The sequence below is a fragment of the Lepidochelys olivacea genome, assembly GCF_965140295.1.
Source record: "Lepidochelys olivacea isolate rLepOli2 genome assembly, chromosome: 8".
Taxonomy (NCBI): Eukaryota; Metazoa; Chordata; order Testudines; family Cheloniidae; genus Lepidochelys; species Lepidochelys olivacea.
Window position 1 is genome coordinate 90,956,798 of NC_140418.1, and position 16,002 is coordinate 90,972,799.

The window sequence follows — 16,002 nt, forward strand, 5'->3', positions numbered from 1 at the left end:
ATTCGATGGCCTTACAGGCTGGAGAAAGCAAAAAGTGCCTTCACCAGTGCCCAACTTCTGCAATGCCATTGAATTTTTAGTTAGGTTCACGTGGTTGTCCTGGTTGAAGTGAGAGACTAACTTTGTCCATTTGAGAAATACCACTGATGGGTAAGAGAGATTGTAGACCGTTTCTTTTGACTCAGAGTGTACTATTTTTTCTCTTCGTTCTTTTTTTTTTTTAATCTTTCCCAGCAGGCTCTGGTTTTACTGTGTTGCATGTGCACCTTAGAGTGTAAATATAAAATACATTTTGAAATTTGGACAGTGTCTGAGGTCAGAGACATGAGCTTTTTGGGGAGTAAGTTACAAACCTCTCCAATGATTTAACATCCTATGCTATGCAGATGAAATATTAAGCTATTAACTGTTGGCTGACAGAAATGCACATGAGATACACGGCTATAGACTTCAGACATATGTATATACTGGACTGTCAACTTACCTTCTCTGTGTGGGTATCAACCACATTGATTCATGAACTTTCACACCTTTGTTTATTCCCTATATTCCTATCTACTTTTTTCAGAATCAATTTAAAAAAAATAATCTGACAGATCAAGGCTTTAGAGTATGAAGCTTAATGAAAAATTAAAAAGAACTACTGCTTCATTACAACATGAATATGTATAGCAACTCCTACATGACTATAAATACTCTATCTGTATTCTCCTGGGAATATAATTATTTTAAATAAAGAAACAGTTGGAACTCACTTAATAGCAGTCTTATGTTTAAGAGGTGTAAATAACTTGCTACCCAGACATTACAAATATCCAGGTGCTCTATATGTGCTGATGACAACAAAATTGAAAAGAAAGACTGTAATAATTCTGACTGGTTTTCTCTGCAGAAGATATTGATTATTTGTGTGTGGTGAGAGATTTGGAAAATTCAATTAAAGGAGTTGTGCAAAGGTTTCATAAATTTTCCCTGTACAGCGTGTACACAGACATTGTTGTGTATTAAATCAATGCAGCACTTCACAATATATTTTCTTTGAAACATAAAAATAAATAACATTTAAACAGTTCTGCTTACTACAGAAACAAATTTTATTTTCTGTGAAGCATTTAGTCATGTGCTATCACTGACTCATACACATTTGCCAGCTGTAACAAATTTTATAGACATTTTCTCCAGAGACATAGCTCATATACTATGAATTTTTAAATGAGCAAATGGTGAAGAAGGGATGTCAGCAATATAAAAATTGATCAGTTAAAAGATAAAAGCATAAGTAAAGAGATTTGTATGGTAGTCTTAATAGGTTTTATTAAATAAAAATACTATAAAAAGACAGTAATGAATAGAGTGAAGGTTTTAACTGTGGTTGAGGTAGAGAAAAATTATTCTGGCACATTTAGGAGAAGATTGGTTTTATAGCACCTGACAGGTGAACATTTTTTTCTCTCTCCTTTTTAGATGTGTAAATGTCCAATTTAGTGGTGGGGGAGAGATGGGGGGAGGAACGGGAGACGGACGTTGGGAAGATCCTGCCCTTTTGCTATACAAAAGTGGATTGGGAGGGAACGGCACCTGTGAACTTCTGCCATACCACAGAAGCAGCAGGGCAGGATTTGTACCTAGTAGTCAGGCAACTACCATGCATGTCTGTGCACTGAAACTCCAAGGACTTTAGTTTAGGGTATCATATCAAGCCCTGTTATCCAGCTGGTGTGTGTGCTGCAGAGAGCAGCATCTGCTAGCTGGGGGCTATTACTGGAGCAAAGAATGGGATAATCCTCCCACCTCTGCATTTCTGGCCAACATCAGAGAATTCTGCGCTGGTATATGGGTTTTCAACTGCAGGGAATGCACTGGGTAACATTTCTTCTAGCTGCAGTGACCAAGACAGGATTTGACCTTAGTGAAGGTTAGGTAAATTTTGCTAGGTTTGTATTTATTAAAATGGGGGGGGGGGAGGATCATAATTAAGATGTATGTCTGTAAAGGTGTTGACAATTATGAAAATGCTACTTCATTGTTATGTTTTGAGTCATAGCTTTTAAGGCCAAAGGGGACCACTAGATCATCTAGCCTGGCCTCTTGTGTGTCACAGGCCACAAGCACCACCCCACACCCGCACACAAAACCCAGCAACAGAAATGAGAGTAAAGTAAATGAGGCCCACAGGAGACTAGACTAGACTATTATGTTCCACAGGCAGAGAACAGGATGGACCTGATCATCCTTTTAGCATCACAAAGGAGAAAAATGCAAACTTAGGACAGGTATAGTAAGTCATGTGAGCATCTGTGGGGTTTATAATAGGTCATATTCTCTGTTGGCTATTTAAATACATAACCCTTAATACTATGTGTATAAAGAAAACTATAAATACAGATATTTCTTCAAAGATGCTAGACTGAAAGTTCTTAGAAAAACCTCACTTAATGAATGCAGTTTGAGTCTAACCCAGGGTGAGTTAGATATTTTATCAAGATACTTTTTCAGACTGTGTGACTTGTATCTCTTTGCACTGGTGGATTTCTTATGCAACTACTTGCACTTGGGCAAGTACAAAGTTATTACAAGTAAGGATTTTTTTATTCAGAAATCACAGCACAAAGAAACCAGCAGTTTGGAAATACAGTGATCACTATTAAATCAGTCTGTTACTGTCAGTTACCACACCATACAGTCTGTGATGTCAGTTATTTCCCTATTCTAAATACAGGCAACTCTCAGTAGAATTTTCTTTTTAATGGCTCCTTGTGTAAACAGGAAAATTTGTTTAGTGGGTAGAAGGCTATAAATAAAGATACACATGGTGTAAATCACACTGGATGTATTTTTTATGAAATAACTTTATCAAACCTAGACTAGGCCAGAATTCCTTGTCAGGTTTGGCCCAGACCCAGGCACTATTTTGGAAACTGTGAGTCCATTGCTTGTACTCTTTCACTGGGCTGCTGGGACAGGCATCCTGAGCCTTGCGGACAACAGCCAAACTGGGAATGTGGGACCTTCATATGTGTGCACTCTTCCCCCGCACCCTTCATAAAGGTGAAGCCTTGGTCTGTGAAAGATGGTAGGTGTAAGCATATGCACACTAAGGATAGAGTCACTTGATTGAGCTACTCCTCTCTGTCATGCAGGGACCAGCTACTTCCCTACTCCCCTAGACCATGTATCACCAAAGCCTATCCAACTAGATGTAAACAGAAAAGAAAATACTTAAACAGTACTTAAACTGTGCAGTAAATATACAAGTGGCTGGTGCTACTGAAACCTAGAGTAAGGTAGAAACCCACTGAAAGCAAAAACTACTTTATGCAGGCCAAACTATGGTGGAAAATATAGGGGAAAATTCTCTCCTGAGTGTGAATGTGGTCATATCTAATCTTGTGCGTTTCTGAAGCTAATACAATCAGGTTCCATCAATTCTCACCCAGTTTGGCTAAAACAGACCATGAAGGCCTAACAGCCTTCCACTCATGATATCTGCATTTCCCCTTCTTCCCTCCCTTTTTGTTCTCACACAGCGTGAGTGATAGCCAGATGTTCCAGCCATACGTGATCTTGAGCTCACTCTGACTGGCTCATTGCCCGAAATAAGAACAGAAGCAAAATCTGCAGAATCCTTAGCACATAAAATGCAGCGATCCTGTTACGGGCCTCAGATCTGCTCTAACCCTTGCTCAGCTGCAGTGATTCTGTGACAAAGTGACTCACCAGTCAATGCGCTGCACTGGGCCTGAGTGTGGCCTTGTAGGATTTTTTTGTCTTCGTAGCTTAGCTGGCCAGGTCCACAGCTGGTTTCCTTCATCTTGTGACTCAGCCCTCTGGCAAGGTCATGTGTAGTCTCACCCCTTTTAGAGTACACTCAAAGTCCCACAACCGCACGTCAGGTCAGTGGCCCAGATCTAGGCCCAATAGAGCTACTGTGGCCCTGTGTCTGGGCTCTTCATGCTCACCTCTTCAGTGACACTGTAGAGGAACCCAGGCCCAGGCGCCCTGTAACAAGCAGTTAAGGTCTGTCTGGTCAGACCTCTTGCTTCTTCCCTAGGCTACTTCTTACATTAGCCTATCTCCTCAGGGAGCTTGCATTCTCAGTAAGGATCTACCCTGGGGCCAGACCCCCTCTCCCAATTCCCAGTGTAACAAAAGAAAGTATATTAAACTAACAGAATTAGAGAGCAGCATCAGCCCTTCTATCCTGCATGGTCCTTCAGCCATCTGTATTACTGTTCTATGTTCACAGGCTACCAAAGGCAGCTTGTTCCTCTTGGAGCTGAGAATGAGAGGTCCGTCCCCCGCTGGGGCTAGGAAGTTCTAAGCTGGGTTTCTCCCTTTTAAGACTCCTCCTCAAGTCTGGCATGCTTCTCAGGTGGGGTGGGTTGGGCTGAGCACATAGCTGCTCTTTAACCCATTCTTGTCTAGAGCAGGGTTTGTATACCCCATTACAAGGTGTGTCTACACTAGCGCTGGAGGTGTAATATCCAGCTCAGGGAGCCACACCTGTGCGAGTTCTGACTGAGCTAGCATTCTAAAAACAGAAAGGTAGCTGTGGCGGCACAAGAAGCGGCTCAAGTGAACTGCCCAGAGTACAATTCTGTCCAAGGCACATACGCACACTGCTAGCCCGGCCTGAGGCTCATGCTGTCACGGCTACACTTCTAGTTTTAGCATGCAAATACAATCAGTGAGTGCGGGTATGACTACCTGAGCTGGCAGCAATGCAGACATACCCACAGACCACTAAGTGGCCATTCCAGATTGCAAGTATACAGCAGCATTCCAGACCATCCTTAGGCCCCAAGCCCTGCCTCTGATACACCTTTTCCATAAGGCCACCTGTGCTAGCCCTACCCTATTGTGGGATTCCCTTAAAGTAAGAGAATCCCCAAGAAACTGGTAACTCCACCCTTCCAATGAACAGGAAATCTTGCCCACCGTGCCCCATATGTAAAATGTCCATAGGCTATAAGACTTCGCTTAATATTGTCTGTGCATCTGCATTTAATTTAAGATTCCACCCCAAACAACTTAATCCTAGATTGCAGAAGCATGTAAACAAACGAGAAGTTCTAGTCTCTCTTTATCTGTCAATATTTCCATTCAAGCCCTGATAGAATACACATTAAATTACTGTAACTCTTAATTTTATATTTCCTGGTGTTTATCCAAACCTTTATATATTTAAAATCTTAATGTATTTTTAAGTGGTCAGAGTTAAGTAATGGAATCATGAAAATGTAAATAGCAAAACATACATTCTAAAAACTGTAGTTTACAATATTGACAAATTCTGAACTCTGGAAATCTTACTTTAGCAGCATGTTGATTTTGAGATTTCTATTTTACAAATAAAACATCATTCTGTTTGTGAAAATTTGGCTTTGTTTCATCCACAGAATATGTACAATCTGGTAACAGCTATGAATTCCTTAAATCGCTCATTAACTGAGGTAAGCGAGCTTTCTCACTTTGGTGTTTGACTACACAAACTAATGTTTGCAATTAATGGTAATTATAAGGACTGAATTTATTTAAGCATTTACGAACGATCATAGTAGGTACAGATGTGCATGATCAAATTGTCGTATTTTGATTTGAAGACAATTGCTGCTCGTGAATGCAATATCTCAATAATAAAAAACTAATCTACTTCTTAAAATTTCTGCTGATTTGCTGTGCAAATAGATTTCTGTAGGTTCAATAAGAACCAATCTTACTGGAGACTCTTACAGGAGGATTTCTCCAAGTCACCAAGGTCAGGTGATAACTAGAAGGTTTTTCAAATATTCCACACTTGAATAGGCACATGTGACCAAAGGAATAAGAGAATTTGAGTGTTAGAACAGGTTATACCTTCTTAGATATTATGAGTGACTCTCCTAATGAGGTACTTCAAAGAGGACTGCCTGCCCCTGTCCTGGACAAATAAATTTACTATTCTATTCTATTCCTGAGGCCTATGCTGCTCGGGAGACATTGCTGGCCATTGTTTGAATAGTAATGCCATCTCCTCGGCTCAAAAGGGCAATGGAAGGGTTTGTGTAGGGAACCATTTCCACCTGATATTGCCACTTCCTTATGCCCCACCCTCACATGTTTTAGCAATGTCCTGGGTTTGCTGCTAGCCTATTTTTGAATTCTCTTGTTTGTGGACAGTGTGTTAATGATTTACTGTTTGCACTTTCTGGACAAAATTTCCTTTTAACAAAGTGCCTTTCTTTCTCTAATTTAATTTAAGCCAGATATGTCACATCACCCAGCCGCTCACCTATTGTTTTATACTCTATTTTTTGCCAATCACACTGGTGAGCTAACAGAAGCCACAAGGCAAGCTTTGGGGGTGCTCAATTTCTGTTATTCCATTGGCTTCTTCTCCCTGTTCCAGTGACATAAGCAAAAGCCCAACTAGAGACTGACCCTGTCAATCAGCAAAACACCACTTACGCATAAGAAAACTGTCTGCTCAGGGTATCATGTTTCACAAATTCTTTTCAGACATATTTTCATCTTTAGATATAGAGACTTATCTGCAGATTAATGGGGATTGATGGAAGATCTGAGCATATACCCCTCTTTATAAAGTGAGGTTATTCTGAATATTCATAATATAGTATGAAGAAGGGGGAGCTGGCTCACAGATATTCACAGAATGTGTATATTTAAAAAAATAAAATGCCACAAATCTACAGTGCAACTTTTAATCATGTCTTCAAGACAGGACACTGTTGAAGCTTTCTAATAGGTAGTCAGTGATATCAACCTCTGTCAATTGTGCCTACTAAAGACATGTACCTTTTCCTGCTTTTATTGTGTTCTTGTGTAAGTGACAAACATACAGTCCATTAATGTTCTTACTATAAAAAACCAAATAGTAAATCTGGTAATGGTGAAAAAGCTTTCTGCAGTTGGCAGTAGTAGATGGTCCACTTTGACTTTCAACAGTACCAGGAGAATGAATTATGAATAAAAAACACCCTTTTATCTTCTAACATCAAAAACCTTTTACTCCAATGTAAGAGAAACACAGAATTGTTCATTTTTTGTTGTATTATGTGTTTTTACATAATGAGTTAGGGGTAGGCAGATACGTTATTGTGAACAGAATATGCATATGGTAATGCTGTCTAATTAAGTCTTATTTCAGTCATTCTTTTAACCCCACAGGCATTATGGGAAAAGTGCATACCGTATCAACACAAAGTTCTACATCTGCTTTATTGTACTTAAAAGGAGAGAAGAAATGCCTGTAAATCTATCTTCCCCAGCAAATACCAATTAAGGATTGCTCGTTGCACTAGGCAGGTGCACATCTAGATAAAATTTCTGGTATCTAATTTAAACTTTACAGCGTGCACAACCAGATAATCTCAATGTAAATAATTCATTTCTTCATGGCTCTTTTATGCATGTTTATGTACGACAAGCTGATCTAGATTTACTGCTGTACAGAGTATAAACTACTTTTGCCATGTAGAGTTATTACAAACAGTAGTTGCGCTGCCTTGGTGTAAAGACTGTAATATGTTTTTAGCATTGAGCAGGAAGAAGCTGCATGTTTAAGGATGAATACCGATTCCCAGGCCTTCAGAGAGACTGAAAATTTCACAGTAATGATATGCTCCATCTCTAGCAAAGGGTGCCGGTTTTACCATGAGTAGCAACGACTGCATTACAATTTGTAGGGCTTTGTTTATGCAGTTCATCAGCTCACCCAAAAGTTAATGAGATGCTATATAAGTTGCAGCAGTTCCATGACATTTTCAGCAAATGCAGACATACTCCAAACTGGGTGTTTGCAAAATTATATATATTTGGTTGACTGTGATCATATAACCTGGGAAATTACATTTTGGTAGGGTTAATTCTGTATACTCAACAAGTCCAATTTATTTTCAGATAGGTTCCCTAACCCAGGGCCATATTTATACTGCACAAGTGGATGCTATTGACTTCAATGAGAATGTATGTGGAGTAAGGCATAACTGAACATTAGTAAAGGTATCTGAGGCAGGCCCTCACTGTTTACATGCATGTACTTAGAGAATGATGAAGTGCTTACTTTAGTCTAGTGTACATACTTAGTAACATAAGGGAAGAGTTAGTGTAAAAATGGGTTTGCTGTTGTTTGCGCCATCCTTTACATATTTCTGATTACCCTGAAAACTCTCCACCTTCAGGCAAAGTTGCCAAATTTGTAAAGGCAGCTGTGGCCTCTCTTGTGTGCTGGGTAACAAGTATAGGAGATGTACAAAAAAGGTGCAGGAGTCTGAATATTATTCCTTGCCACCATTGTAGAGTAGTGCTTCTCAAACCAGGAGGCAACTAGCATTTTACAACTGAAGTGTTGAGTTAGACAAAACTAAAATGATGAGTGGTGCAGAGATGTTGCCAGCTTTGTATACTCTACAACCACTCTGGAAATGTAGATATTTTTGAAATAGCAGAAACATCCCTTTTTAATAGGTATGCAACCTGATTCAAAAAGGCATTTGGTGTGCAAGGAGAACACAGAATGTCTTAAGTTAGACAAGGGACAGTCAGCAACTGATGTCAAGTTAGTAAATGATTTTTACTTTGACCTCATAATGTCAGAATAACAAAAGATAGCAATTTTTTTTTATTAAGGAAAACAGAAAATGCCAGGCTATATATGTTAAGATGTTGCTCCAGATATTACTCTATGTGTACCTTAATGCTATTAAAGCACTTACTGTTTCTTTGACCTCTTGGTATACTGAGCTTTTGCCTTTCACAAACAGCTGGGTCTGCTAAGAACCATTTCCTAATTTTACACAGGGTAGGTCAGATGACTCACGCTTTATCACCCTTAGAGGCCACCTGAAGGACAAAGAAAAGAGATACACACAAAACTAATGTTTTTATATGGTGGGAAGCACTTGGCCCTAATCTTGTGATGAACACAAGACAGAAGAGACTAACTGAAATGTGAAACCATTCCACTTTCTTCCATCTTAGCTGGATGTTTTACACATTCTTTTATTGAGAGTAGAGGTTCATCACACTGCTTTAACTTTTGGCAGTGTTTCACTAAGTTTATTTGTGCAGAATTCTGTAGGTGTTATTTCTCAAAGTCACTGTGGACAATGATTCCTCTTTCTATGGTTGATGCACATAACTACCCACTCCTTTTTTTAAAAGAAAGAAAAGACTTTATTGTGGATGGAAATACTGCATGCCTTACACATGGATAATTATCATGGTAGCACCCTCTCAGAAGAATGTTAAATGTTTATGGAAAGGTTACAGTTACAGCTTGGAATAAACTGTCATACGCTAGGTCAAGTGCTGTCTGTCTACATATATAATTGCAGTTCAGTAATGCCTTATATGTTAAGTGGAATGTTTTACCTTGTACAAAATAAAGCTGCCTTCTAGAAGTGTTGGTAATTACTTGTTGAAAAGATTAAGACATGTTGTTTCACCAACACGTAAACTGCCTCTTTTAATTAAAGAAATGTAAACTCAGTGGATAGACACTTCTTTTAAGTGACCTCATAATTCATACATGGGGAAGGTAGTTCATAAAACACCTGCTGCATATATTCATGTCTTATGCTACACACCAGCGACAGCTCTAGAATATTTTAATGTCAATGACACTATGATATTGTACTCAGAGTAATCAGGTTAATATGGGAATGCTCTTAAACAAGGATGGCCCATCCTTTCACGTGTGCCCAATCTGATTTTGGCTTCTAGGCTGTACCTATCTCCAATGATACCAGTTAAAGGGCTCTTTACCCAAGGCTCTTGGTGCCTTAAGACAACATTAATGCAATAAAATCCTAGACGTATTAATCACTTGAACAGGAACTCAGCTAAAGGTGAATAGTGTAAACTTAGGCAGTGTTGTCTTCCTGCATCTGCTGACCGTTTGTAACAATAACTGAGAAGTATAGACTGGTTCAGTTCATCTTAGTAGAGCATTAAATCTGAAACCTAATATTAACATAATAAATGTCAAAATTAGCTTTTGCTGTTAAACATCGTAACAGATTTTCTGTAAATGGGATTATCCAGTATTGCTTGATGCAGTTCTGGCTGTTCATAGGGAAGTAAGTGAGGTAGCTACTACCAGGAACGAAAAGTGAGCAGTAGAGAGAGATACAGTCTCTCCCATGTGCAAGCAGCATCAACTCTCTCATAGCCAGCTGTCCAAAACTCCAGTTCTCTCCCCCCTCTATCAACTTCTACATTGCATTTCTACATTTTTCAGTACAAAAGTTCTGTGACCCAGAGTGTTGAGACAGCATAAATAATGCAAGGACTACTGCCCATTTAGTCATTTTCATATTATTTCAGCAAAACCCTACAGCTTCTGGCTGATGAAACAGGACTTTGGCCTACAATACATTTTGAACATTCTGGAGAAGAAAATGCAGTTTAACCAGATTTTAATTTAAAAACTGACCATTCCATTTAGGTCATAAAATTGACAATTATCTACAGAGCTGTGTAGTTTGTAACTTATATTACCCATATGAAAAAAGATATGTAGGAAAAACAATAGCAGCAACCACAGCACCCTGAAACTCTTAGAATAAAAATGGACTTCAGCTGGTAAAGGGGTTATTGCCAGAGTAAGATGGTGATGTTACCATGAACTATGATAGTTAGTCATGGATATTAGTGCAGTGGCCTTGATGATTTTAAGTATATCATATGAAAACATGATGACAGTGAAATAGTATACAAGGCAGTTTAATTTATGTAATCAAAAGAGGCCAGCAAGAGATGCCACTTAGAAGCAGCAACCAAGAGTTATTGTTTAACCCATATTACTTTGTATCTCTTCCACATTTCATGCTGGGAAATGTATGACTCGACACTAGCAAATTATATTCATGGCTTTGCTAAATTAAACTGGCACTGCTAGTTAAGGGTCAAGACTTCCTGCATTTAATTATTTTCAGTTTACAAATAGCCTTTTCATATTGCAAAACCATATCAGAAGTTCTTGAGAATATAACAAGTCAAGTTAAATTTCAAACACTGTTTGATAGTAGCTACTCTTCCTCCTTAAAATAAAAGTCATTAACTTATTCTTTGTGTTTAAATGTAAAACTATTTGTTTCCTGGTTTTCATTAGATCACTGGAAATATACTAAATAAGACAGTGATTTAGAGCTGCCTATTGTAACTGATATTTTCACTGAAAATATTCTCTTTCCAGTTTAGTCTTGCGTTTTCACAGGTTAGGATTTAACTAGTTGATTTTCTTCTGATTTCTACCATTTCTTGAGTCCCACAGTACAACAGCATTAAAATACATCAAGAAGAATAAGAAGTGTAGGCAGGAAACAACAGACACAGATACAGGAAATAAATCTGGTAGCTTCTGTGGAGGAGTCAGTGTGGCACTCATTAAAGTGAGGATGCCCATCAGAGTTACTGAGACAATAAACTGTAAGATAAAGAATAATACATTAGTTAACATTGATTTACAGTGTCAACTGAATAAGTAGTTACTTTCATTGCTTAGGTGCTTTGTGCGTGTGCATCTATACAAACATCTTGTGTGCCATTCTCTAAGCGGATATAAATACAGTCACGCTAATCACCGCAAAACGCTCCCCAGAGATTAGACAGTTTCCTACTATATATTCAATACATTAAGGAGTATTTTGGAACAGGGTCTTTTGACATGTTGCTGCCAAGTAAGGGTGATCTCATTACTATTAAGCACTGATAGCGTATGCAACTGTTTATGGGAAGTGTGAAGACAGTCCCGGCCCCAAAGGCTTGAAACTAAAAGGTTCGACAATACTGTCATTAAAAGAGGAGAGGCTGGGATTTCTTGCTCTCTCCTTTCTTCATAACTTACTTATTCTGGGCTTTTAGGAGGGATTTGAATGAGCAGATTTGGCGGGGGAGGGGCTCACACTGGAACTGGGAAAGCATTACATATATGGAAACATCTTGGAAGAAGACAGATGGGTCTCTTGTGTGGTTTTCAACATGAAGTTGTTCACATGAAACTTCTATTAAGAACAAATGTGCAAACAAGAGTATATTCTATAAACAGTATATAAATCCTGTGGCCACACAAATGTACATAATTGTGGGCATAAAGCTGGTTTATCATGACTTTAAAAAACAACATATTATGAACAGTTAAAAGTTTCTTACCAGACTCTTAATAATCTTTGAGAATGCCTTAAATGAAGGAATGTATCCCCTATTAGAAAGGGAGAGTGACTTCAGCTGCAAGTCCTCCTCTGAAGTCTTTTCAAATATTGAAAAAGAAGTCAAACATACGATCAGAAACGCCAGTGTGGTCACCACATAGGCCAGAAGCAGGCCATCCTTCAACAGAAGAGGCAGCAAGCTGTTAAAACAGAAAAGCATTAGTCTACATTCCAACAAATTTACATTTTAAGTAACACATTAAAAGGTGAGAAAAAATAATATGCTTAGAAAGATGTAGGTGAATCAAGGCAGGAAAAATACTGTATTGAAGTTAATAGTGTCTGACTCACCTGAAGGTTGACACAAGTAAAAACCATGTAGACATCAATGGAATTTCATTTATCATTAAGCAGACTGGTCTACGATTAAAAAAAATAGGTGTACAAACACTGTCATGACAACAGCTTTGCTGGTTCTCGCTAGACTTCTGTTATACACAAGTTTTACTTATTCTGGGCCAGAGACTATTGTGATCTGGCCACTTTTTTGCCCTCTGGAACCAGACACTAGCTGAAAATGGTAGAACTCCCTCCTGGGGCAAGAGTGCCAGTACTGGGCCCACCACCCTCTCACTCAGCATAGGAGACATGGCAGAACTTCCCTCTGTCTCTCCTCCACTGGCATAGGATCCATTAAGAATATACCAGGGCAGAATATCTCCTGCACCAGAGCTATGCTTGATGTAGCACCTGGTTACAGCTTCTTTGATCCTTGGCATCAGCCTTTCACTGCCGTAGGGTATGTGTACATGAAGACTCAGGGCACAGCAAGCTGAGGTGTAAATCTGCAGTGCCCTCACATGCCATGCACTAACTGTCCCTATGGATCCTGCTGCTGTGCACTAAAAGTTCCCTAGTGTGCACTGACCTACTGCTGATTCAAACTGCAGTATGTGTGTGTACACTAGAGAACTTTTAGTATGTAGCAGCAGGGTCCACACAGACAGTTAGTGTGCTACAGGTTGGAACACGGTAGCTGCCACGCATCAGGTGTTTGTGTAAACATGCCTTAAAGCAGTGACAGGCTGACCCCAAGAACCAAAGAAGCTGTGACCACACCAAGCAGAGCTCTGGTGCAAGAGATATTCTGCCCTGTGTGTTGATTTGCAGCACAATATGCATTCAAAAGGAACAGCTACAGTTTATAAGCATCCGTCCTTAGTCACATTAGGAAGAATGGTAAAGTTGCGTGTTCCGCCAGGAAGCTAGCAACAATAGTTTAGTGGCCAATCTAGATAAAATTGTCCCCTGTGGGCCTCTATGTGAGCTTTCTAATGTAAACTTAGGAGAGGAATATTAAAGGTGCTACCATGCCAGTGTTCAAATTCCTCCCACATGATGGCTATGCTTCATCCAATGGGAAGAAGATGACCTTCAGCCTTAAGACTTATCTCCCAACAAAGGAAAGAGAAGGGGAATATATACATTAATTTCCAAGACAGGAGGCCCCTTGCCATCTAGTTATTGAGAAATGAGGGAGAATTCACCCTATTTCACTCATCGTTATTTCTTACCTTATATATAGTTTCTTACCTTGCTGGACAACTACATGTCTGGGGCTTTTCTTTGGTTTCCATGGCAGTGTCACCCTTCCCACCCCCAGAATCAGTCACCCCTGCCACCCGGACAGTCACACATTTTTTGTGCTGAGTGGACCCTAGTTAACCCCATTAGTACATCTTGTTAATGAAAGTGGTCAAAAAGGAAATTTCTACTTTCATAGCCTCAAATTACCTATCATTCAGAAGTTCTTACGGAATGAAAATGATATGCACAATTTTTTTAAAAAAAGTCTGTTTCCAATAGATACATAATTTCTAAGTGAGGAAGAAGCCTGTGGCATCATGCAAATTGGGGAAAAGGGTATCAAAATATTTTCTAAAAATAAAGTACTTACATTGATACTAGAAGAATGGACTTTTCATGTACTTGGAAGGAGAACAGGAAAAATGACAATGCACAACTAATCTAAAAAGATTGAAGTAGAAGAGGTTAATATATATCTCCCCAATGCAAAGTGTAGCCTTTAGTTTTTTAGTTGGCCTAATTTTATGTAAAGGCTGGCATCAGTACGAAGTGTCCAGTATAAATTAAAGTATCTAATTTGTACTAAATATATTCAATTCCAGAGCAATTTGCATTTTCAATATAGTTAGAGGGACAAGTACACTGAGCTGCACCTGTAACAGATTGTGGCTGCAAAAAGGAGCCTTTTGAAAGTTTGACCCAGAGTATTCAGAACATGACTCATGTAATAAGACCCCTATCTTGCAAACACTTACACATGTGCTTAACTATCCTCACATGAGTAATCCCATCAAAGTAAACTGAATTACTCAAATTTATAAGTGATTGCAGGATTGGGGCCCCACGATATAAAGTCAGAACTATGTAATTACCATACCTGAGGTAGGCTGTATTATGCTGGGTCAACCGTACTCATGAACGACCCGCGCCTCAGAAGTAACAACAAAAGGTCTCATTCTTTTTACTGAACTAAAAATATATTGAGCAAGAATTAAACTACAAGACAATTCTTGGGAAGGATTAATCCTAGTTATAGGCATCACTATTATAAACTCAAATAATACTTAGAAATTATTGTATATTTTAAACCATATACATCAACTACTGTTTCAATTTTAGTGATATCTGTCTTGATATAAAAGCACTTTTAGTTTAAAAGGAATATTTTAAATTCATGTCATGTAAATATGCCTAAAATTTACGTTCAATGATATTAGACTACAGAGAGAAAACCAAACATTTGTTAAAAGCAAAAAAAAGGATCATTCCTTTTCAAACCACTAATGAGCCTGCAATGACTATTGTGGGAATTTTTATTGAATTTGGCAGCCAGTGCATTAAAAAAAACTATCACTCTGGAAACAAAACGAAAGAGAAAGGAAATCTCAAATCCATACAAAGCTTTATTGTGTGGAGAATCTTCAAATGGCTTTTCAGAGGAAAATAATAAAAATACAGAATTAACATGAAGAAAACCGAGGATAAGAGAAATAAAGAAGTATAGACAAGGGGAAAACCTGAGATTTAAAAGACATTAGTTAGGTCCTCCGATACAATTTTGATATTCAATTCTATTTGTGATATGCTTTTTAAACAAACAGTCTCTTCAGCGGATACCAAATGACATTTAACAACATACACAACTCTGCACAGTGGGACAGTTTTAAGGAGAACTGTTGGCCATTCTCCAACATTCAATGATAGATTTTAAATAAGAAACAATTACAAAAATTCACTTACCAGAGCAAATTTAAATCCTCGGAGAGAGGGCTGGAGGGTTAGTTTTATACAAGCCGGAAGCAGGGTCAGAAATGTAAAAGCAAAGCTAAAAGATTATTTTTAAAAAATATTAAGTTTATTCTTTAATGTATAAATAACCACTTATGTTTTCAGATAATATTTTCAAAAGCTATTAGGTGACTAAGGAACCCATGTCCCATTTTCAAAAGCACAAATCAGGTAGGAGCCTGAGTCAGTGTGGTGTGTGCTCCTAATTGACTTAGGTGCTTTTGAAAAGTTTACTCTTCAGTAACTTTTTATCCATTTTCCATACTGAAAGCCTCATCTTGAACTACTTGCTTATTTGAAATATTTTGGATTATGCAAACTTAAAACATCTAGAAGAAATAATGGAAAAAGTCAAATACATGTGTTTGTTATTTTTATCTAGCGTCCCAATTTTAACTAATTATTCAGCTCAGATCACACAGAAAAAAGTTTCTTAACATTCTAAACACACGCACACCTGGGGAAAATCTTTAAA

The 16,002-nt window shown here is 38.4% G+C and overlaps 2 protein-coding genes across 6 annotated transcripts in view; one reads left to right on the forward strand and one right to left on the reverse strand.

Annotated features, from left to right (window-relative positions):
* ITGB3BP (integrin subunit beta 3 binding protein) overlaps positions 1–9,411 on the forward strand; it is a 51,980-nt gene extending 42,569 nt beyond the window's left edge. The window contains exons 8-9 of the mRNA XM_084635775.1: positions 5,400–5,453; positions 7,168–9,411. Coding sequence (XP_084491901.1) covers positions 5,400–5,452 — 53 coding nt within the window. The 3' untranslated portion in view covers position 5,453; positions 7,168–9,411. The remainder of the gene's footprint in view (positions 1–5,399; positions 5,454–7,167) is intronic.
* Positions 9,412–9,551: 140 nt separating this feature from the next.
* Positions 9,552–16,002, reverse strand: part of ALG6 (ALG6 alpha-1,3-glucosyltransferase) — a 38,178-nt gene continuing 31,727 nt past the window's right edge. For all 5 annotated transcript variants that reach the window (XM_084635770.1, XM_084635771.1, XM_084635773.1 and 2 more), the window contains 5 exons: positions 15,480–15,564; positions 14,110–14,180; positions 12,504–12,572; positions 12,154–12,352; positions 9,552–11,428 (listed from right to left, as the gene is read on the reverse strand). In XM_084635770.1, the coding sequence (XP_084491896.1) occupies positions 11,231–11,428; positions 12,154–12,352; positions 12,504–12,572; positions 14,110–14,180; positions 15,480–15,564 (622 nt within the window). In that variant the 3' untranslated portion in view covers positions 9,552–11,230. The remainder of the gene's footprint in view (positions 11,429–12,153; positions 12,353–12,503; positions 12,573–14,109; positions 14,181–15,479; positions 15,565–16,002) is intronic.